General features: G+C 50.5%; 1 protein-coding gene across 1 annotated transcript; it reads right to left on the bottom strand.

Moving 5' to 3' along the window:
• Positions 1 to 39: 39 nt before the first annotated feature.
• Positions 40 to 23,066, bottom strand: ETV7 (ETS variant transcription factor 7). The gene is made up of 8 exons (XM_036097127.2): positions 22,848 to 23,066; positions 21,017 to 21,146; positions 9,422 to 9,586; positions 8,914 to 9,039; positions 6,617 to 6,832; positions 5,051 to 5,193; positions 2,600 to 2,700; positions 40 to 2,496 (listed from the first exon to the last, which is right to left on the bottom strand). The coding sequence occupies exons 1-8, from the start codon at positions 22,851 to 22,853 to the stop codon at positions 2,379 to 2,381; spliced, it is 1,005 nt and encodes a 334-aa protein (XP_035953020.2). The 5' UTR covers positions 22,854 to 23,066; the 3' UTR covers positions 40 to 2,378.
• Between the last annotated feature and the right edge of the window lie 10 nt (positions 23,067 to 23,076).

The following is a 23,076-nucleotide window of genomic DNA, read 5'->3' as shown; positions in this document are numbered from 1 at the left end:
TGTCATTTATTTCATTAGTGAACTTGTTAACACACTCAGTTTTTTAAATAAATTATTTATTTACTGTTGACTTCTGGCAAAAAATAAAATAAATAAATAAGACACAGACATGGCTGGCTACTTTTGCAAATCATGAGAATATATACATCCTGCTTTTTTAAAATGATCTGTGAGGAAGCCCATTTTGACATGTTTTCAGTGACCCACCACTTTTCAGGAATCTGTGTCAAAAATGGTTGTAAACCCAGAGCTTCACCTTGTGCCACGTAGATAGCAAGTGGACCATTAATACTGGTGGAGGGAAGGGCTGGATGAATCCTTTTATTCCTGGCACCCAGGTGTACATCCCAGACCCGAGCCTAACGTGCCTGGGGAGATGAGAAAGGGTGGACTCCCCCCGGGGCTGAGTGGGGAGGCCGGGCATCCGGGCTCTGGGATGGTAGACTCTGCCCAAGCCCAGGTCCCAGTGGCCCCAGCGCTGGGTGACATTCATCACCCCGGGTGAAGGCATATTCCCTGGGATACACAGTTATTGGCAACCAGTAACGAATGCCAGGCCAATGCCAATGTCGTACCTGGAAGAAGTGACTTATGAGGCAGCATGAGGAGTCCACCAGGCTGAGCTGGGCTGTTTGTCTTGAGCCAGTCTCTGGCCTCAGTGGCCTTATCAATAAGAGAAGAGACTGGATGAGTGGATTTTGACAGTTTTTCCCAGTCCAGTTGTGGAGTTCTGGGTTAGAGATGCTGAGAAAAGCTAGGGAGCACGGGTTCATCCTGGACCAAAGTCAAAGGAGATGGAACAGTTTCGAGGAAGAGGAAAGGGACCAAGGATTTTCGTACTGAGACTTTATGCCAAGGTCACCTGCCCGGCCGCTCTGGCATGGAAGTGTCCAGGGCCCGGGGCGGGACTCAGTCAGGACAGAAGCACTGCTTAGGAGTGGTCACAGCTCTGAGTGCCCAAGTCCAGGAATCCTTATCAGCTTCTGCACAGTGACTCAGAGCCAGCTCAGGCTCCGCCAGACGGGGGAATTTCCTGACCTTCCCGGGGGCGAGCGGCAGAGGTTTCTTCCTGCCCAGAAAGAAGATGTGAATCCAAGAAGTTCTGTTTTCAATGAAGTGAAAACACCCCCTTCCCTTTCTCCCCCAAACCTTACTGGAAGGGTCACAGGGCAGAGGTTCTGACCCTTCGCGAGGCCCCAGCCACTCCTGGGGCATCAGGGAGAAGAGAAACTGAACCAATAGCCCAGGGGCACTTTCACGCTTTTGGGCAGTTGGGTTTGCAGAGTGTTCTTCGTGAACACGGACTAAGTGCTTCCTACGGAGCAGGCACACGCTGAGCAGGTCACCAATGTTGTCTTACGGAGATTTCTGGCAATCCTGTGAGGTCAGGTCAGGAATAGCATCTGCATTTTACGGGCGAGAAGCCTGAGGCTCCTGTGAAGGGACAACAACCCGCCCAAGGTCACGTAGCAGGTGCAGGTCCCGGAGCACAGGAGGCCACGTGCAGGGGGCAGTGGCGATCCCCGCTGGGTCATAGTCACAACATCAACAAAGGACTGAAAACAGGAAAGAAGGTTGGGCCAAGTGAGGTGAACCATTCAGCAGAGATGCCGAGGGCAGAGAGGCAGGGCCGTGGCCTTGGCTTGAGAAGTGTCCCATCCATGCAGAGTCACTAAAACCAACCAACCAGCCAAGGAACAGCACTGCGTTCTGGAGAGACATCCCAGCTCTGCAAGCCTTGCCTCTGTTTCCCCATCTTTAAACCTCGGGGGTTTGGCGTGTGAATGGAATGAGATAAAATATGTGTAGGACCCTTAGCACAAGTGAGCTAAGGGTCCTACACAGTGAGCACTTAAATGTCAGTTAACATTGTTATATTGTTATTACTAAGACCGACGAAGGGTACTCCTTTCTCCCATATGCCAGCATCAGCCCCCAGAGCGGGGGTTTTCAGGAGCATGTCCCTTTTAGGAAAGAGCTAAGGCTCGGTGAGGGGCCTCGGCTACCTTCTTCTGTAAGTTGAGGGAGCTGGGCTGGTTGCTCTCTCAGCCCCCCGCTACTGCTCCCCAGCTGCACAGGGAGCAAGGGGTAGGGCAGAGAGAGGGTTCGCTCCCCGGGCCCCACTGAGCCCCAGTGCTACCCTACCCAAGAACGATGCCCCCCACAGTGTCCAGAATGTGAGGCTTCCCCGTTCTCAGCCTCCCAGGTGCCCAGGCAGCTTTGAGGTCTGAGACAATGGTTATGATCCCATGAGTGCAAAACCCGCTGGGGATCCCTACTGCTCCGTGAGGAAGGTGGAGACCACCAGGCAGCTAGCTGCCTTCAAGGGAGACAGTTTCTGTCCCATCAGTGCTTGGTGCCCAGAATCCTCCTGCCCCTCATGGAGAGACTTCCAGCATCTCCTCCTTGAAATCCATCCTGTCCTGCTCCTGGCTCTCTGGCTGCTCCAGGCGGCTGTCCTCGTCCTGGCTCACCCTCCCAGGTGTCTTCAGAAATCTGGAATTCAGGCCCCAGGTGCAAATCAGCCCCTGCCCCAGCCGCTTCCAGCCCACCCAACCCCTCTGCTTCCCCTTTTCCCCTTGGCCCCTAAGCTACTCACCTGAACAGGAGTTTCTGCCCGGGCTCCTTCTTAATGATGTTCAGCTTATAGTAGTGACGCAAGGCACGAGACATCTTCTCATAGGTCATGTTCACCCGGTTCTAGAAGGTAAAGCGGCCCCACAGCACCCTCCTCTCCCACCCCGCTCCTTCCAGGCCTCAGTTTCCATACCTGGAAAGGAGCAGTTTGGGGGCACCTGGGTGGCTCAGTCGGTTAAGCATCGACTCCTGATTTTAGCTCAGGTCATGATCTCAGGGCTGGGAGATCGAGCCCCACGTCAGGCTCTGCACACAGTGGGGAGTCTGCTTGAGATTCTCTCTCTCCCCCTCTCCCTCTGCCCCTCCCCCTGCTCTCTCACTCTCTCTCTCAAAAAAAAGTATCTGTCTCTGTCTCCTTGCCTCCCATCCTCCACCTCCCCGTTTCCTTTAAAAAAAAAAAAAAAAAAAAAGGAGCAGGTTGGACTGGCTTGTTTCTTAAGCCCCTCAGCCCAGAGTTCTGTGGGCATTTATGAGAGCTCTCTTGAGTTTGGAAGGAGAAAGCCAGGGGAAGGTTGGAGGAGAAATAATGAGCACTACCTACTGGGCTGAGAACCACAGGACAAGAGTAAATCACCTGTTGCTTTTATTTGTTTTTATTTCTTTTAAAGATCTTATTTATTTATTTGAGAGAGAGTGAGCACAAGCGGAAGGGAGGGGCAGAGGGACAAGCATATTCCACGCTGAGCAGGGAACCTGACACGGGACTCGATCCCAGGACCTCGAGATCATGACCTGAGCCGAAGGCAGACGCTTAATTGACTGAGCCACCCAGGCACCTTTCATGCGTTGCTTTTAAATAGCAAATGTCACAAGTAGTAACAAATACATATATATTTCATTGGAAACACAGTCAGAGAGACAGCATGGTAAGGGGAACACAGTGGTAGGAGGAGCTCACCATGAGCTGCGTGACTTTAGCCAAGTCGTTTTATTTTTTCCTCTCTCTGAGGGGTGGGCAGTGCAGAGTAAGGGCAAAGAGGCTGGGCTCTAGTGTCACCTTAAGCCCCGGCTCCACCATTTGGCAGCTGCGGGACCTCGAATGTTTGTTTGCCTCTGCAGCTGTTTCCCTGGCTACCAAATGAGGATAAGAACGTCCCTCTCGCAGGTATGTCGGGAGGACTAAACTAGTTATTCCATGGGAGCACTTTGCACAGTGCTTGGCACGTAGCATATGCTCATTAAACGGAATTGCTGCTCTCTGGGCCTCGGTTTCCCTCCCTGTACTATATGGGGATTGGACCAGGTAAACACACCCAGCCTCGAGTCATTTGTATCCTTCCAACCACCAGCACCACGGAGAGGCAACAAGAGTGGAGCACCGCGGGGCGACTGGGTGGCGCAGTCGGGTTGAGCGCCCAACTCCTGGTTTCCGCCTGGGTAGTGATCTCAGCGTCATGAGATCGAGCCCCACGTGGGGCTCCTTGCTCAGCAGGGAGTATGCTTCTCTTCTTCTCCCTCTGCCCAGCCCCCCGCCAGCAAATCAATCAATCAATCAATCTTTGAAATAGAGGGGAGCCCTGAGCCACACACTCTGTGTTCAAGTCCGTGCTCTGCCATCTACTGGCTGCAGACTCTTGGAGAAACCACTACGGGCTTCTGTTTCCCCTCTGGTGTCTACTTCACCAGGTGTCTACTTCACCAAGTGGCCTGAGGACTAAATGAGTTAATACAGGGAAAGCCCTCAGAGCGGTGCCTGCTGATCAAATGCCATGCCATGTTAGGAAATGCTATCTATTACAGATTACCATGATTGCTAATAGTTGTTTTTTTTTTAAGACTCCTTTTTTTTTTTAAAGACTCCTTTTTTAGTTAAATGAATTTATTTATAGACAAGGACACTTGCTTAATATCACTGCTGGAAATCAAGAGATTGACATCGTAGTTAAAACTTTTAATCCTAATTCTTACTAAAATAAATACTTAATTAGTAGAATTTGGAGTAAACCACCTAAAATCCTCTGGCAAACGTCCCTTTAGGTATGGGCATTCCTCACATTGGGAATGCTGACACGAGATGCTCCCGCAGGGCCTGAGACCTAGGTTTCTACCCTGAGACCTAGGTCCCCCCAGAAACCAGTCTCCTCATCTGGCCTAACCACCCCACAGCATATGCGGTGAAATTCAAGTAAAAATACTTTGAGAGTCTCAAGTGCTAAGCAAAGGTGGGTTTGAGCGCGTAGAAGGCAAGACTCCTGAGTTTCAGGGACAGTCCCCATCCTCAAGAAGTAACCTGAGAGCCCTCAGGATCTCCCAGAATAAAATGATCCCAACACTTCTGGAGCTGCTGGTGAACCCCCACCCCACCCCCCGTCAGTTGAGGACCGTCCCCTAGTGCTGACGGGTCCACTCTGAACCCCTGCTCTGTCCTCTTCTGGATGTGTGGAGGCCATCCTGCCTGCGGGCTGCGGTTTACCTTATGGTTTCCCCAGAGTCTGGCAAGCCCGTTTGGATCCACAACTCTGAAGATCTTGGCATTCTTGTCTTCCCACCTGATGTAGGGCTCGTACCTGGCGTCCGAGAGCAGCTGATACACGTAATCCCACAGTAGCCGGCAGTCTGCAATTGAACACAAGGGGTGCAGACAGGGGGCTTTCCTGGGGCCGTGAGGACAGACATTAGGAAGGAGCTCTGGGGCTCTCTAGGCTGGGGCCCAGGCATGCAGTGGGATGGTCAAGATGACAGATCAACAGGAACAGCCACGTGTGGGAGCTCATGGTCTCATTTATTCACCCCAACTTTGGGAAGTTGTTACCTTTATCCACACAAAGAGATGAAGAAATGGGCTCAGAGAGGTATGGACAGGTCCCAGTCACCGCGCTCCAAAGTGACACGCAGACCGAGGAGTCTAACCCAGCTCGGCAGATGTCAAAGCCAACGCCCTTCACATGCGGGCAGGTGGCAAGGGCAGGCGGTGGGGGTGCTGGAGGGTGGCCAGTGGGCTGAACCTGCCTCCAGATCCCTCTCTGCCCTTTGCCCAGTTCTCTGTTGAATTGGGATTGTTAAATCCATCCTGTCGAGCCCCCTCGTGAGAGGCATGAGAAAATCAAATGTGCCATCATGGATGGCAAGTGACAGAGGGAGCCTGGGAGCAAGAGCTTTAGGCCCCCTCCCTGGGCCACCCGGCAGGCTCATTTCAGGCAGATTACCTAACCTTTTCTGAGCCACGGTTTCCTTATAGGTGGTGATATGAGGATTAAGTAACATAATAGACCCAAGAGCCCTTGGCACAGTGCCTGGTACAGAGTAAGTGCTCAAAGAATAGTAAGCATTATCATTAAAAAAGACCTGATACTTGTGTTTTAGTGCTTCCCAGGCATTTCCAACCCCAGAACCAGGCTTCTGCCCCTTCTGTGGTATCTTACAACCAATGTAGGCACGGGCACGGCTGAAAAAAAAAAAAAAAAAACACCCCTTGGGAAGGCAGGCAGTTTATGAATGTGGAGTGGAAGTGTGTCGCCTGGTAAGAGCTCAGGCTCTGGAGCCGGGCGGCCTGGGTTCACACCCCAGCTCTGCCACTTACTGCTATGTGATTGATCCTGGGGGAGTCACTTAACGTCTCTGTGCCTCGTTTTCCTTCCTATAGAATGGGACTAATACTGACCTCCAAAAGCTGGTATGGGATTAAATAAAGTTCTCAGAATCATGCCTGGCACATAGTAAGTACCCAACCATTTAAAAATAAATAAATAAAAATTTAAAGGAGAGGAATACGCCATGCCAATCTCACTGTCTGACTATGACCGGCTTCACTGTCCCTGCCCTGGAGACAGGGCAGGCTTGGCGACCCTGGGCAGCCCTGCCTGCTGCAGCCAGATTGTGGCCGGCACACGGGACAGTCACCCTATCCCCCCCAACAGCCCAGCACAGACTCTCTCATTCCCCAGCTCAAAACAACCCTCCTCCCTGCCACCCGCCACCCTCTGGGACTTGGCCTCAGCACACCTCCCTCTGGGTCAGGGGCACACAGCCTCCTACTCACCAGCGATCCTGCCATCAATGGGGGTCTGCAGTATGGTGGGGAAGGAGCAGGATCCCTCAGCCCTGCAGCCCAGCTCCGCACAGTGAGATACGTTGAGGGACGCCTCCCTGCCAAGGGGCCCCTTGGCCAAGGGACTCAAGGAGCTGGCAAGCCCCAGGTGTGATGGTTGCTGCAGGAGATCCCTTCGGGGGGCCAACTGAGGGGGCCCAGTCCCCTCTGCAAGCAGATAAGCACCACTGATTCTGTGGACTCAGAGCCTCCCCCAGCCCAGACCACTCAATGGCATGCCTGGGAGCCCCGTGGGGCAGCACTCATAATGCTCTTCCTCCATCCAGTCCCCAGCTGGAAGGTCAGGGAGGCACAGAGGGCATGGGTGAGGGCCAGACAGCCCAGGTGCTAACACCAGCTCCCAGACAGTAACTCAATCTCTTAAACCCATTCCTTCATCTGTACAATTGTTTGCAAAGCCAAGGGGTGACAGACCCAGGACCAGAATCCAGGTGCCTTGTATTTCAGTCCTATGCCCTCTCCATCCACCCAATAAATAATTATTGAGAACCTTCGTGAGCCAAGCATTGTTCTAAAAACCTTGGGGACATATCACTGAACTAAAAAACGGCCCCTGCCCTCATGGACCTTATATTGTAGTGGTGGAAGAAGTCGGGGGGTTGGAAAGGGAGAGAGATGATTAAAATAAAAAAGGAAATAGGGGTGCCTGGGTGGCTCAGTCGTTGAGCGTCTGCCTTCGGCTCAGGTCATGATCCCAGGGTCCTGGGCTCGAGCCCCACATCGGGCTCCCTGCTCAGCGGGAAGCCTGCTTCTCCCTCTCCCACTCCCCCTGCTTGTGCTCCTGCTCTCGCTATCTCTCTCTCTGTCAAATAAGTAAATTAAAAAATCTTAAAAAAAAAATAAAAAAGGAAATAGAAACAGTACACAATATGAGGGGGGGATGGCATAAAGCACTATAAGGCAGAGAGGGAATCCTGGGAAAGACAAGGGTACATGATGGTAAGAGAAGGTCTCACTGAAGTGTTAACATCTAACAGACATCTGAAGAAGTAGAGGAGTGAGCTATGTGGGTATCTAGAGGAGGGAATGCCAGGCAGAGGGAACAGCAAGAGCAGAAACCCTGAGGCAGGAGTGTCTCTGGCTTGTTCAATGAACATGGAGGCCAGTGTGGCTAGAGCAGCATAAGTAAGGAGGAAAGGGGTGGGAGAGTTCAGCAGATAGCAGGAGGTCATCATAAGGACTGTGGTTTTGACTCTGAGTGCAGTGGGAGCCATTGGAAGATTTTGAGCAGAGAAGTGACATGATCTGACTTATGAAGCTCTCTGGCTACTCTATTGCGAATAGATCATAGGAGGTCAAGAGTGAAAACAAGGACACCAATGAGGAGATTCTCTAGAGGTGATGGGGGCTGGGCCATGGGCAGCAGTGGAGGTGTGTGAGGTGGATAGGTTCTGGATAGATTTTGAGGGTAGAGCCAACAGGACTTGTTGACCGTTGGGATTTGAGTGGGAGAGAAAGAAAGCAATCAAAGGTGACATCCAACATTTTGGCCAGAGCAACTGAGAGGATGAAATTGCAGTTTGCTGAGATGAGGAAGCCTGGAAGAGGAGCAGGGTTGTGGGGAGGAAGGTGGGGCAGGAATCAGGTGTTTGCTTTAGGAGCTTTTAGGGTTGAGATGCCCATTAGACATCCCAGGGAAGGTGTAGGGTAGGCAGTGTGGGGTGTGAAAGTCTAGAATTCACAGAGGTCTGGGCATATGTAGGGATCATCAGTACTAGATGGTATTTAGCACCCTAGGTCTGAGTGCAGATAGAGAAGAGGCCCCCTGGGCCATGGGGTACCCCAACACTAAAAAGTAAGGGAGAAAAAGAGAAGCCAGGAAACTGAGAAGGAGTGACCGTGGAGTGTTCTGGAAGCCAAGGGAAGAGTTTGAGGGGAGGGGGAATGATCCACTAGGTTGTAGGCCATGAGAGGTGACAGGGAATAAGGACTGACAGTGGATGTGGACATGCCCACGTTCAGGCTTCTAGAGTCCCTGACAAGAACAGTTCCACAGGGAGACCAGGAGGAGAGGAAATTCTTTGCTGGAGAGGAGAGCAGAGAAATGAGGAGATGGAAGGCAGAGGGCTGCCGGGAGAGTCACAAGGGCTGAGGAGGCAGGGCAGAGGGGAGCTGGGAGCTCAGCCCACACAGCTGCCTCTTCCCTTAGGTTGCCTGGAGGAAGCCCTGCCCTCCCAAAGAGGCCAACTTGGGAGAGGGTCCCAGAGCTCTGAGAAGAGTCTCCTCACCTTCCAGGAGGCAGGGGCAGTGCTGAGTGGGCATCTTCTGCCTGAAGGCCCCTCCAGAAAAGGGTCCACACACTAGGGCTTGCCTCTGGGTCTTGATGTACTGAAGCAGCTCATACAGGACGTCACCTAGGGGTGGAGGAAGGGAGCAGGTCGGTCGCCTGCCTCTGGGGTGAGGGCTGGGGTCAATCACAAGCTTCATGCTGATGAGATGAGAGGCGGCAGAGTGGAAATGGGTAGGGGAGACAAGAGCCACAGGGAAGGGGAGGGCCAAGTGACAGCAGGACAGAGCTCAGGGCTCTGCAAACAAGAGCCAAACAGATTCCTTTGCTGCAGGCCTGCTCTTGTGAGGAACCACCAGGCAAACATTTATGGAAAAGGGGACGTCTGCCATGGTGAGAGGTGAGCATGCTCCTCCAACCAATGCATCCATCTCCCTCCATCTCCCTCCCTGGGCCTACCTGGGTTTCCGTCAGAATGTTTTAGAGGGAATCCAGTGAGTTCCCCTGACCTGAACCAGGTGCACGAAGCCGGAAGTCATCCTTGGTGAGAATGCAGAGGGCTCGGCCATTCATCTCAAACCCATGCTCCCCAGTGCGCTGCAGAGAGTACTCCTGCTCAGCCCAGCGCAGCCAGTGCAACACGTCCTCCCTGCTCCAGAGTGCCGGCTGGATGCCTGCAACCACAGGGACAGGGACTGGGAGAGAGCACAGGGCAGGGGCAGGAGCTCTCCCCTCAACAATCACTCGTCCACTTCAGGCCCTCTCTGGAATGTCACCTCCTCCGAGAAGCCCACCCAGAATGCTACATCTGAGCAGATGCTCTCCTGTCCTGTCTCCCTGTTTTTCACCATGTCCTGTTCTTTTCCTTCCTGGCACCTCACTTTCCTTGTCATTGCACTTCATATAGTTATATGTTTATGTTTATCATTATCTATGCATTATGTATGTGTTCACTTATTTTATTTTTGGTACCCCCTCACCCCAGTCTGTTTCCCAGTTCTTAATTCAACAGATATTTACTGAGGAACTATTATGTGCCTGGCACTGGGCTGGTTGTGCTAGGACACAGCGGTGTATGTATTCAGCACCGAGGACAGCGCCTGAACCAGCGGAGGCGCTCCAAAGACCTGTGTTGAGTGATGGTGTCCTGTGAAGAAGACGTGTTATTGTTACTGTTTTCCCAATGAGGAAGCTGAGGCTTCCAGAAGCTAAGTGACTAGCCCAGGGTCACACAGGTAGCATGAAGTACAGCCAGGCCCAGAATCCAGGTCTGTCTGGCTGCCACACTCTTCCACTCTGTTGTGCCAGCTCAGGTCTGGGTTTGTTCAGGGAACAGCCCAGGGGACAAAGAAGTCTCCTACACCCATTTCCAGCTTGTGTGTTCTTGTCTCTGGCAATACCCAGACAAGAAGTTGCTTTCTTTTATTCCTCTTCCTCACATGTCTACTCTGCCTGGGCCTATTATGCTCCTAATGCCAATTATTTACCCCCCTCATCTGGGTTGTGTTTAACAGGGCCACTTTATGACTTTTGTGGGCTCTGGTACTCTTGCCTTCTAGGCCCCTTCCTCCCCTAAAATGTATTTAAAATTTTATTTTATGACTGCATTGGTAGAAAGACAAGTATATTGTTATATATTAAAATGTTTTCTTCTGCCTAAAAGTTCATTTTTCTCTCTTGATTTTTAAAAGAAATCAGAACATTTTTGTGGGCCCCTAAAAGTATTGGGGCCCCCAGCACTGGCCCGCCATGATGGTGGCCTGCTGCTTTGCTTTGTATGGTGCTTCTCCTCCCAAGAGTGTTTCAGCCCTATCAGGATCCTGGCCACGTGACAGTGGGAGGAGCTCAGGGCTCATCAGGGCTGGTGTGACAGGTAGCAAAACTGAGGCAGGGGAGATACCTGTCCAAGGCCACACCTTGGCAGTGACAAAGACTAAACCACCCTGTGACTGCCTTGGTCCCAAATCAGCACAAGAGATAAAACTCATTTTCATGTTTACAAAAAAAAAAAGAAAAAGTGCATCATCCACTTGTTCATCGATTCAACCAATACCTAATGAGCACGGGCCATGTGCCAGGCACTGTGCCCCTGCTGGGGACACAGACAGAGTTAGGCTGGCAGGAGGGAGGTAACCAATGACTATCTAATGACAATCCTGCTCGCCACACAGAGGGAAAGGGCCCTGAGCTACAAAGGCAGAAAGCAGGGCAACACAGCCCAGCTTAGGAGGAAGGAGAGGATCCCCTTAACTTTATTTGGGGACTTAAGAATGAACAATAAAGAAGAAGAAATTTCTGAAACTGGCTGAAAAATCATTTAAGGGGGAAGAAAAGAACAGAGGTAGCAACTGGGCTTTGTGGTACTACATACCACAAAGCCATGTGATGGAGATCTGACACCATTACTGAGACTGACAAGTATCAGGGGAAAAGATGGAGCCCGGAAGTGTGTGTGTGTGTGTGTGTGTGTAAATTTAATACATGATAGAAGTGGGGCTTTAATTCAATGGGAAAGGACTGTGAATTTAAGCTATGCTAAAACCACAGCTGGCTCTCCACCTGGGAAAAAAATATATCTGGACCTTCACCTGTCACCATTTACAAAGATCAGTTCCAGATGTGATTAAGGCTTAATGAATAAAACAATAGAAACCTCAAAAGAAGTCAGGGGGTGGGGTGGGGAGGGCGCCTGGGCGGCTCAGTCAGTTAAGCATCTGCCTCCAGCTCAGGTCATGATCCCAGGATCCTGGGATCAAGCCCCTCGGGCTCCCTGCTCAGCGGGGAGCCTGCTTCTCCCTCTCCCTCTGCCGCCTCCCTTGCTTGTACTCGCTCACACTCTCGCTTTCTCTCTGTCTCTCTCTGTGTCAAATAAATAAATAAAATCTTTAGAAAAATGAAGTGGAAATAGGGGGGTGCCTGGCTGGCTCACTCGGAAGAGCATGCAACTCTCAATCTCCGGGTTGTGAGTTTGAACCCCATGTTTGGGCATAGAGATTATTTAAAAATAAAATCTTGAAAAAAAGTGGAAATAGGAAACCCACATGCATTAAACAAGGGTGGGGGGGAACCTCAAACCTCAATCATGACAGGAAACTTAGAGGCTGTTACATAAGTAGAAGATGCACTTGATTACACTGAGTTTTGTATGTGTGGTAAAAGATACCATAAACGAAACTAAAAGATGGCAGAATAAAGGGAAATATTTGCAACGCAGATGAGAGATAAAGGGCTAATGTCTATCATAGGTGAAGAGCATCTCTAAATTGATTTTTTTTTTCAAAAAAACATCTTACCAGCAATTCACAGTGGAGCAGGATTTCTCAGCCAAGGCACTACTGACACTTTGCACCTGATCATTCCTAGCTGTCGGGGCTGTCCTGAACTTTGTGGAATATTCAGCAGCATCCCTGGCCCCTGCCCACTAGATGTCAGCAGCAAACACACACACACACACACACACACACACCCCGAGATGTGACAACCCAAAATGCCTGCAGACGTTGCCACGTGTCCCAAGGGAGAGGAGCAAAATCGCCTCCAGTTGAGAACCTCTGCAGCAGAACAAATCCACTAATAAACATGTGGCAAGACACGACAGCTCACTAGTCAGGGACAGGCACAATCAGAGAAGAATGAGATAGCATTTTAATGATAACACCCACACCTGGCAGGAATGAAGGGAGAAGGATGCCTTGCTGGGGGAAATAGGAATTTAGAGCCTCGGTGGGAGATCAGTCCAGTGATTTACAGAAGGGACTGAGACACAAAAGCTGAGCAGCGTGGAAGCTGGAAGCCACCCGACAGCAAGATTCAGGAGTATCAGCGGCGGGCTCCTCAACCAGCCAGGGCTTCTGGGGCTCGGGGGACCCACCGGCCATTGCATTTTTGTGGGATTGCCTATTTCATGATATTTGAGGTTGTCAGCCTGAAAATTCAAGACTATGATTCCTGAGTCAGAGGAGTACATGGTCCTGTGTTTGGCCAGAGGGTGGGGATGGATTCCACCCACCTCCAGCTGCCCGGCCCCCAGGGAAACACTAAACTACGTGAAGAGGGGGAAACCGTGAACTTGGCAGACAGTATCAACCACAGATGTGGTCCTGCTACCAGGTCCTGAGACATGGGCAGGGGACTTCCCAAGCTGTCTGTGACAGACTCTGAGGTCACACAGTAGAACCTGAACATGAAGCCTGTCATCACCCCGGAGTGAGATCTGGTTTTTCTTTCACTACCTCTTGTTCACTCCTGCCCTCACCTTTCATCCCTTTGCTGCCAGCAGCTCAAGGCCAACAAATACAGAAAGGGGACCTTCCTGTTCCTCGTGTCTTCAAAGAAGACTAGGGGCAAAAAAGGCTTTCCAGAAGGATTTGAGGCCCCAGGGAAGGACCAAGTTCCAAGCAGTGGATCAGCCACCTAGCTCTGGGCCAAATCTCCAACCCCAGGGTCTGGGTCCCCAGCTCAGCCCCTTGCTAGCCAAGTCACCTACCAGCCACTCAACCTCTCTTAGCCTCAATTTCCCCCTCTGGGAAATGGGATAACATTTCACTGCCTGGTGGGGCTGCTGTGCTGTTTGAGGGGCAGGATGGTGCAGGGGTTAGGAGCCCAGGCTCCATACTGTGCAATCCAGCATCTCACCCCTACCATGGTGGGAATGCATCCACCAGAAGACATGCATGCGAATGTCCACAGTGGCTCTGTTCATAATAGAAAAGAACTGGAAACATTCTAAATATCCATCAGTTTGAAAACGGACAATCAAGTTGTGATGTTTCCATGCAATGGAAAACAGAGTACTAGACACTGCTAGTCAGGACACATGGCTTAAAGCTCATTGATACTCTGTTGAAGGAAAGAAGCCAGAAGTAATAATGCAATCAAGAACAGATGCTAATCTAGGGGAAGAACTCAGAACAGCGGTCACCCTTTGGAGGGGAATGGACCGGGAAGAGGGACAAGGGAGCTTCATGGGGCACCGGAAATGGTCTAGTTCCTGATCTCAGTGGTGGCTGCAATCCACACATACACATTGGTACACTTAAGATCTGTACACATGACCATATGTAAATCATCCCTAAAAGAAAAGGAGAAACATACAACAAAAAGGATTGATGATGGTGCCAGGCCAGATGGAAACTGGCAAAACGAACGTGTTTCAGTGTCCTCATCGGAGGACAGTACCAGCGACATGGGGCTGTCATCAGGATTCTACAAGATAATCAATGTAAAGACCGGTGTCTGGCATGTGGTATGCGCTTTCCAAGATAAGTGGAGCTCTTATGTTAGCCGAGGTGATGAGAGTAAAATTCTTGACACGGGCCCAGCACACGCCAGCAATTGCTGGTGAGTGTCATCTAAGGCGTCCACTACCCCCTCCCCGGGACATCTTCCTGACCTCGTTACTAGGATAAGCCTGAGTCTCCCCTTACCAGTCTGACCACCCCTCAGGGGCTTTACCTGCAAACCAGCCCATGCTTCTCCCTCTCTCAGCTATGATCCACCGTATTTTCAGTTCCTCATATCAACCATCTTTGTATCTCAAGACTCTAGCCTGATATCACCTTATTCTCCCTGCCCCAACCACATGCTCACTGGGGATTTCCAGCTTGGCTGGTTCCTGGCTTCTGGGACAGATCTGGACAGAGCCCCCAGCTGGGGAAGCTGGAGGGACTGTGGGTCCGAGACACCATCGGAGGGTTCGTGTATCTCCCTGAAGAGTCAGCAGTGCCTTTCACCCAGCCCAGAGCAGGGCAGGACTTGATGGCTCCCCTCCCCATCCTGGGCCACATCACCCTCTGCTGTGTTTATCACCGGGTGTCCTGCTTCTTTATGCAGTCACTGCATCCCCCGCTAGAATGTCAGCTCCATGACCACAGACTTTGCCAGTCCCAGTCACTGTTGTCTCCCCAGCACCTACAGCAAGGCCCGGCACATAGCAGAGGCTCAATAAATAGAAATTGCCTAAATGAGGGAGCTGAAAGACTTCTAGGCATCCTGACCAGGTCTCTCTTCCCACTGTATTTCTTTGACTCTCTTGCTCCAGAAACTGACATGGCTCCCAACTATCAACCCCAGCAAGTCAACACCCCTCTGTCCTGATTTCAAAACCCTCTCAAGCTTCTCCTTCCCACCTCATCAAAGCTATTTCCCAGCTACTCCTCACCACACCCCTGCAGTTTGCTAGATAATAGAGTGACCTCCAGAACAACAGAGCTGGACCAGTCATGAGCAACAAAATCAGAACTAACAGCTGGCTTCTACCTTCCTGGCAGGGTTCTCAGGAAGAATGCAGGAAACTGTAAAGTGTTTGGCCAGTCCACTAAAAAATGGGAGCTGTCATCATCCCACACTGGTTGTTGCTCAGAGTGAGTGACAGCTGCAGGGTCTGAGGTACCTGAGTTTGAATCCCAGCCCCACCGTTTTCCTGGTGGGTGACTATGGACAAGATCATTCTCCCCGCTGTAGCACGAGCGTTCACATCTGTAAGGCGGGGATAATAAAAGAATCCACTTTCCAGGCCTATTTAAATGTACTTAATCACAGTATATACAATATGCCCAGCACAATGCCTGGTCAAGAGTAAAAACTCAACAAATGGTATTTTTTATGACTATCAGCATCCTCATTGGTGGAGCCTGCCTGAAAATAGAGGGAGCAGCTTGTTTCTCTGCCATGAGTACTGTAGTTTTTCCTTGGTTTATTGAGGGTCACTGTCTGTCCAGTGTCCTCAAATCCATCATCCCATTGTTTGCCCTGATTGTCTTGGCTGATATTGCCTTTCTTGGTAATCACACTCAGCTTTATGGTCTCCAGACCCTGGGCAGGGCCAGCGCAAACAGCTTTGTTGCATCCTGCACAAAAGCACCATTAAGGGGAAAGAATGGGAGGGTATAGATGAAGTCAAGCCCAGCCCTGGCTGGCTTTGGCTTGGATTCTTCAGAAAGGAGGGGTCTTTTCAATCTGCACAAAGATTCACACGGTCTAGCCCTGACTTCAGGAAGGAGGAGGCTCTTTGTTCCCAAATCAGAGTTCTGAATCTCCCATCTGTTTGTTGTTTGCCATATTCCCTTTCATTGGCAGGTGACAACATTACTGTCAACACTCAAAACCTCCAGAACATTCACTTCTATTCTCCAGCCTCACCGCTCCACCCCACCCCACCTCTCTCTTGGCATCTGCATCCATCTAACTTACTGCTTTTCATATGCCTCGATCTAGGGCAGAGTTTCTCAGATCATTCTGACCTCAACCCGCAGTAAAAAAAAAAAAAAAAAAAATGCATTCCATATCATGACCCACACACGCGTATATATAAAGAGCCCAAAGTATTCATGAAAGGTCTATTTCATTTTTAAAAAAGACTTATTTTGGCCCACGAAATTGGTTTCACTCCTTAGCGAGTCTGACCAAACACTCTGAAAAGCACCGTTAGGACATAGCTGCATAAGATGAGGCCCTTACAGCTTCCTAGAGGCTGTGCCCCCCCCCCCCAAAGCTACTGAATCCGAATCTGCATATCAACAAGGCTCCCGGGAGACTCAGGTGCGCCTGAGCCGCCCTGGTCTAGGAAAGCAGGAAGCCGCACTGTTAGAATTGTATACATGAAAATAAAGTGCCCCGGGGACTCTCTATAGGTGAAGGATGTGAACTTGAGCAGCAGCACGAACATCTGCTGGAATTCCCCCAACGGCCTTTTCCCTTGTTTTACAAGGCCAGGGAGTTGCAGAGATGTGTCATCCTTCTGCCCACAACATCTGAAAATCGCAGGTGGTGCTTTATGGTCTCTTCCCATGGCTTATTCACACCTAGGAGCTTTGAAAGTCCATTTCAAAATGCAGAGACCCCAGTTCCTCTGCATCCAACAGCGGCAAGTTCACAGAGCTTTTTGTGCCAGGGAATGAGCTCCAAGAAAATTCAGAGAGTGAGGACCAAGAACTAAGTCCGGGGTGTCAGGCCCCATCTGGCCATTAGCTGCACAGATGACTTTCTCGGGTGGAGTCTCAGTGTCTCTGTCATCAAATGCGGCTGTGCTGGGGACCATCTCTAAACTGCCTCTTCTCAAAATCCCCTGAGCTGTCCCTGGAGGTTGCATCATCTCCTCCCAGACTCCCTCCCCCGGGACCTCAGCCTGGCTCCTGCAAGTGGTCCCAGGGCCTGTACTGCCCTCACATCTCCTGCCTCACCCTGGCCTTGGGGAACCCTCGGGGATGGAGACTGGGGGGAGGGACAGTGTGGATCCTCTTCTGCTCTCCACTTCCAGAGAAGGAAGCATCATTGTGAATCTCCTTTTGTGAGTGCAGGGCACTGTGCTGGAGCCTCGTGGATCCAGCCCCTCCGTCCCAGCCCACGTCCTGGGACTAAACAGGACAGTCATCCTCAGAATGGACTTTGGACTGCTCTACTGCATATCTTTGTCAGGCAAATAAACACACAAACGTAAGCTCTACAGGGAAGTTGTTGGCATGTTCCACTTGTGGTCAACTCAAAAAGCTAAGCAAGATGTGTTTTGTTTGTTCACCTTCCTGCTGAGGCAAATCACCCTGATGATTAGAATAGAAGCCAGAGGTGGAGGAGGGAATGAAGTGGGCAACTGAGGATAAATGTCAGAGAGATGCCCAGCAATGGAAACCCAATTTCAAGAAACAGGGATGACATCATCCCAGCCATCTAAAAGGTCAACCCCTCATTATGTGTCAGCAGTTTGCTTATTTGGGATGTTGTTGACAGGAAAATGAGTCATTTAGTGTATCCTATCTTTTAAGACTGTTAGATATTTACTAAAGGCCAGAACTGGGTTACCTGAATATTTTCAGAAGTAAATATGAGTCATTAAACCTAAGATGAGAAGTATAGGAGACGCTGCTGGGGGCCCTTGGCTCTCACCTCTACTCTCTGAAGGCCACCAAATGCCGGATGTCAGCACCTGACTCTGCACCTGACTTAGCCAATGCAAAGGGCAACTTGGGAAGCTGGAGAGGAATGGGAAAGTGGGGATGAAGCCAAGCCAAGCCCTGGCTGGGTTTGGCTCAGCTTCTCCCCAGAGGAGCGAGGGGTCTTTTCAATTTGCAATGAAGTCAATGGAAGCAGCCTCAGCCCATCATGGATGGGAAGTGGGCAGATGAAGAACCTGCTTCCTTACCCCTGGGCTGGGAGGACTCAGGGTGTGCTCTCACTGCCCCCCAGAGGTCCCCACTGGGAGTGAGCTCCAGTTGCCCACAGTGCTACAATTCAAAGTTCTTTTTTTTTTTTAAAGATTTTATTTATTTATTTATTTAGAGCCTGCTTCCAAGTCGGGGAAGGGGCAGAGGGAGAGGGAGAGAGAGCCCCAAGCAGACTCTGTCCTGAGCATAGAGCCCAACATGGGGCCAGATCCCACAACCCTGCAGTCATGACCTGAGCTGAAACTGAGTCAGACAACCCACTGAGCCACCCACACGCCCCTACGATTTGAATTTAAGTTAGATTTCCTTCTCTCCTCTGTGGAGAAGTATTTCAGGGTCTGTTTCTGGAGAAATCTAACCAAAGGCAATAGGATTAGTACCTCAGGAGTTTTAAATAGATCACATGACCCTGCACCCTGAGTTGAGTAACCAGGGAATGGGCTGGCTGAAGAGGAGAGGAAGTTCTTGTCGCTAGAAATGTGCAGGAGGACCTGGTAACCATCTCAGAGGGGCCCCACCAAAGGGGGCTTCAAAACATTAAAAGGCTTGCATAACTATTTACCAAGGTGATGACTGCATTTTCTTAATCCCCACTCCTCCTCCTGTACTCTCTTACCTGGTAACCTTGAGCTAGGCACCCAGAGGCAGGGAGGTGACTGAAGGTTACTTGACCTTGGGCAGAACACAGTCTTCTGGCCCTCAATTTCCTTATTTGGAATACAAGTGAGTTACTCAAGGCAACATCTAGGGTCTCTACTAGTGTGGACATTCTAGGACCTGGTGTGCCAATTATGGGAGTGGTCTTTGAATATAGGGGAGGCCATAGGAGGTAATCTAAAGGGCCTTGTGGAACCCGCAAAGAATCCTGTCCCTCTATGAGAATCAGTGTCCTCAGCTGCCATAAGATGACATCAAAGGTCCTTCTCAGCAGCAACACTCAGGGTCTTCAGGTCTGTCCCCAAAGTCCCATTTTTCCTCAACACCATGGCTTGGGTTGGGAACAGTGCCCAAATCCTACCCTCCATGTAACTGTTGCCAAATATCTCCTTGGAACAGCCCTGAGCCCCAAGCTACCAGTCAGGTTTGGCATTTGGACAAAACAAAGCAACAGAGGTTCTTTATAGAGCTCCTTGCTCTTCTCCCCAAATCACATTGCTACTTCCCTCCGCCATGACTCTGAGGCATGAGGACAACCTTCACGCTCTGTGGTTCTCTCGTATCCATGAGTCGCCATCTTCCCACAGGCTCTGTTCCTCATTAAAAGAGTGCCAGGCTATGGACAGCAGAGACAGAGGCATTTGGGGGCAACCAGGTCTTCCCAAGACCTATGAAGTCACACCCAAGATTCTGCTCAATCCTGTCGGTGGCTGAAAAAAGCAGGCCAAGGCCAGGAAATCAGAAGGAACTGAAATCAATTAAGCAGTGTTCTAGCCACTGGGTGAGCTGAGCAAGAAGTAGCCTGGATGCTTCCCAACCCAGGTCACATGTACCTGCCCACACTTGTCCAAAGAACCCCACCCAGATTAAGACCTCCCACCGGCGGTCAGCTTGCTGCCTATCCTATGATTCCTATGGCTTAGGAAGTATGTTGAAAACTCTCTTAGAAGATTATCAGCAGGACCAAGGTTTGGCCTTAGCATGGAGAGCCCACGTGCTCTTGGGCATGTCACTTAGCTTTTCCACCTCTCAGCTCTGGCAATTGAAACATAGGCATGGGCGCCTGGGTGGCTCAGATGGTTGAGCGTCTGCCTTCTGCTCGGGTCGTGATCCCAAGGTCCTGGGATCGAGCCCCACATCAAGCTCCCTGCTCAGCGGGGAACCTGCTTCTCCCTCTCCTTCTGCCTGCTTCCTCCCCTGCTTATACACTATCTCTCTCTGTCAAAAATAAATAAAATCTTTCGAAAAGAAACATAGGCATAAATACATGAGTCTATAGCCTGTTCTCTGGTTATGAGTTCCCTCCGGCAAGAGCATTACTTTGGAAAATGAAATTAAAAGATATGGGGCGCCTGGGTGGCTCAGTTGGTTGAGCGACTGCCTTCGGCTCAGGTCGTGATCCTGGAGTCCCTGGATCGAGTCCCGTGTCGGGCTCCCTGCTTAGCAGGGAGTCTGCTTCTCCCTCTGACCCTCCCCCCTCTCATGTACTCGCTCTCTCTCAAAATAAATAAATAAAATCTTAAAAAAAAAAAAAATTAAAAAAAAAAAAAGAAAGAAATTAAAAGATATGGCCAGTCTGTTTCCTGCAGCTGTCTTTGGGTGGATTTGATTATTCTACATATTCTTATGCTTCCCTGCCACTTCCCAATTTTTGATGATAAGCACATGTTACTTTTGTAACAATAACAATTAAACATAATTATTTAAAAGAGAGTTCTACATACATACAATTGTTGTTCACTGTTTAACTCCATCTGGCTTCTTCATTGGAAGGAGTGTTCCCAACTCCTTGTCTTTAGACTGGAAGAGACCCCATAGCTCACTTGATTCCAACCCTCATCTTACTAATGAGGAGACTGCCCGCTCTGCCCTCACCCTTGGCCATGGCAGCTGCATTCCCCACAGTGAGAATTCACATTTCCCTCCTCTGACTTCCTCACCAAGGAAAAGTTAAAGAAAACCCAGCAAAGAAATAGCAGATGGAGGGAAGGCAGTTCCTCAGGTAAGAAGTTTATGTGTCATATTTATGTCCTTTAAAAACATCAGCCTGGGGCACCTGGGGTGGCTCAGTCGGTTAAGCGTCGACTCTTGGTTTCAGCTCAGGTCATGATCTCAGGCTCGTAAGATCGAGCCCCGAGTTGGGCTCCATGCTCAGTGGAGAATCTGCTTGAGATTCTCTCTCTCCCTCTGCCTCTCCCCACCACTCTCTCTCTCTCAAATAAATAAATACATCTTTTTAAAAAAATAATAAAAATAAAAACATCAGTCTTTCTCCTCCTCTCTACTCACGGAGTCTTCCTGGCAGCTTGCAGATTCCCCCTTCACCCAGGAAGTTCATTCTAGCTTCACATCTAGCCTGGGTGCCTGGGGGTGGTGTGGCTGCCTCGGGCCTCACAGAAGAGCTGGCCAATGCTCCCTCCTAGAAAGAGGAAAAACCAGGGCAGTCAAAGACAAGACTTCTTGGTGAAGGCTCAGTCATCCTTAAATGTATTAAGAATTTTTCTCAAAGTGAAAGAGCATCCATCTCTGTGGGGCACCTGGGTGGTTCAGTTGGTTGGGTGTCCGCCTTTGGCTCAGGTCATGATCTTGGGGTCCTGGGATCAAGCCCCAAGTAGGGCTCCCTGCTCAGCAAAGAGTCTGCTTCTCCATCTCCCTCTGCTTTTCCCCACTGCTCATACTCTCTCTCTCAAATAAATAAGAAATTTCTTTAAAAATTTTTTTTAAAAAGGTAGGAACCGAGTATGACTTCAGCTTGGTACCTTCAACATTTTGTACAGAGTGAACACTTGATAAATTTCATCTTTCTGATTCAAGTTTTTCATGCGTGTGCCTAACCCACCAGAAGGCTCCCCTGCCAAGATTTGACTTGTAAGCTGGAAATCTGAGAGCCTAGGAATACTCACTGGGACCTTGGTGAGAGGACAGAGGGAACCTGAGGGGCCAGGGTAAAAAGACTTTCAGTCAAAAATAAATAAGTAAATGCTGTTTTCAAGGGAGAAAAAGGAAGGATACATTTCTGAATCCCAAGGTCCCACCAAGGGAAGCCTGTATCTTTACAATTTTACAACCAGCTTAGCCCAAGAGGTGATATGGTTCATCCATCAGGAAGGGGAGGTGAAAAAAGTGACAGGATTTTGTAGAAACAGGAGTAACCCTGGGGCTTATGCCCAACGACAGGTGCCAGCTGGTGAAAAGTAAAAGTGAAACCAGTCCCAGTAAGTCATTTTCTCAAACTAGAATCTTCAAGAGCATTACATTCATCTCCTGATGTCCGAGGAGGGCAACCTGCAGTGAAAGACTGTGGATCTGGAGCTGTCAAAGCAGAGGAGGATTTAACACCTTTTGGGGTAGTTCTCACTGCTGGCCCCCACCACACCACCCCCCCGCCCTTGGTGCTATTTCCCAGGTAATCCAGCTTCAGAGGCTGCCACCTGGAAGCAGGACGTGCCAAGCTGGAGAAGGGTCTAAGATCTCACACTTGCAGGAAGCCCCTTGTGGACTCTTCTACCCTCTTCCAAGCTTGAGGACCGGCCAATTCCGGGGCTTTAACTGCCTGGGAAATGCCAGCCCGGGAACTACTGAGAGTTAGAGCCCTGGGCTTCAGCATGAAAGCCAGGGGGAGGTCTGATAAAATATGGATTTGGATCTGAATCTTCTTCTGGAGAGAGGAGGTGGAGAAAGGCTTTGGAGGTGGGAAGGGGGCCCTGCTCTGGGGCGGTTCTGAGGCTTCTGGAGAAATACGGCAAATGGAGAGGGACTGCTAAGGGGTGGGGGCCCCCTCTCCGGTGGCGTTTGCCAGCGGTTCGGGTCTGGTTTGCGCAGGAACTTCCAGGGACGTCACAACTGGTTGATGTAGGGGTGAGGAGGAGGTAAGGAGGAGCAGTATATAACACGGGGGCCGGGGTGGGGGGGTGTCGGAAGAGAGACAGTGAGGCTGGAGGTGAGTGAGGAGGAAGGGCCGGTGAGGGATGGATGGTGAGGTTTGGGAATGTGTAGGAAAGTGAGATTCCAGCAAGGAAAAGTTCTGATAACATGGGTACGTTCACGAAGTGGTGGAGAAGGGATGGGGGGCCGAGGCTCCGCGTGCGCGCGCGGCGGGGTTCCCCCGCCAGGCTCTTACCTGCATTACAGGTGGAGGTGAGAGAGCCACCGGCCGTCAGTCGTGAGCGCTCCACTGGCCCTCCTTCCCTCACCCCTTAACTGGGCCCCCAAAACTGGAAGGTCGCGTGGGAGGAAATCTCTTTCGAGAAGCGCCGGATAGTGTGCCCTCGGGTTCCCCGGGCCAGCAGGCTCACAGGGCGCTCCGGTAATCGCTATCCTTCCGGGAAACGAAAACGAAAGAGCGGGAT

The sequence above is a fragment of the Halichoerus grypus genome, chromosome 9, assembly GCF_964656455.1.
Source record: "Halichoerus grypus chromosome 9, mHalGry1.hap1.1, whole genome shotgun sequence".
In the NCBI taxonomy this organism is placed as follows: domain Eukaryota; kingdom Metazoa; phylum Chordata; class Mammalia; order Carnivora; family Phocidae; genus Halichoerus; species Halichoerus grypus.
Note: the sequence above shows the minus strand (reverse complement) of the source record. Positions and strands in the feature narration are given on the sequence as shown.

What these genes read in the sequence shown, in the direction of transcription:
- ETV7 (XM_036097127.2), bottom strand. An exon ending in CAAGCTGCCAGGAAGACTCC is followed by an intron (nt 9,587 to 21,016) that starts GTGAGTAGAGAG and finishes CTGTGGTTGCAG; the next exon opens with GCATCCAGCCGGCACTCTGG. An exon ending in CTGCCCCTGCCTCCTGGAAG is followed by an intron (nt 6,833 to 8,913) that starts GTGAGGAGACTC and finishes ATCTGCTTGCAG; the next exon opens with AGGGGACTGGGCCCCCTCAG.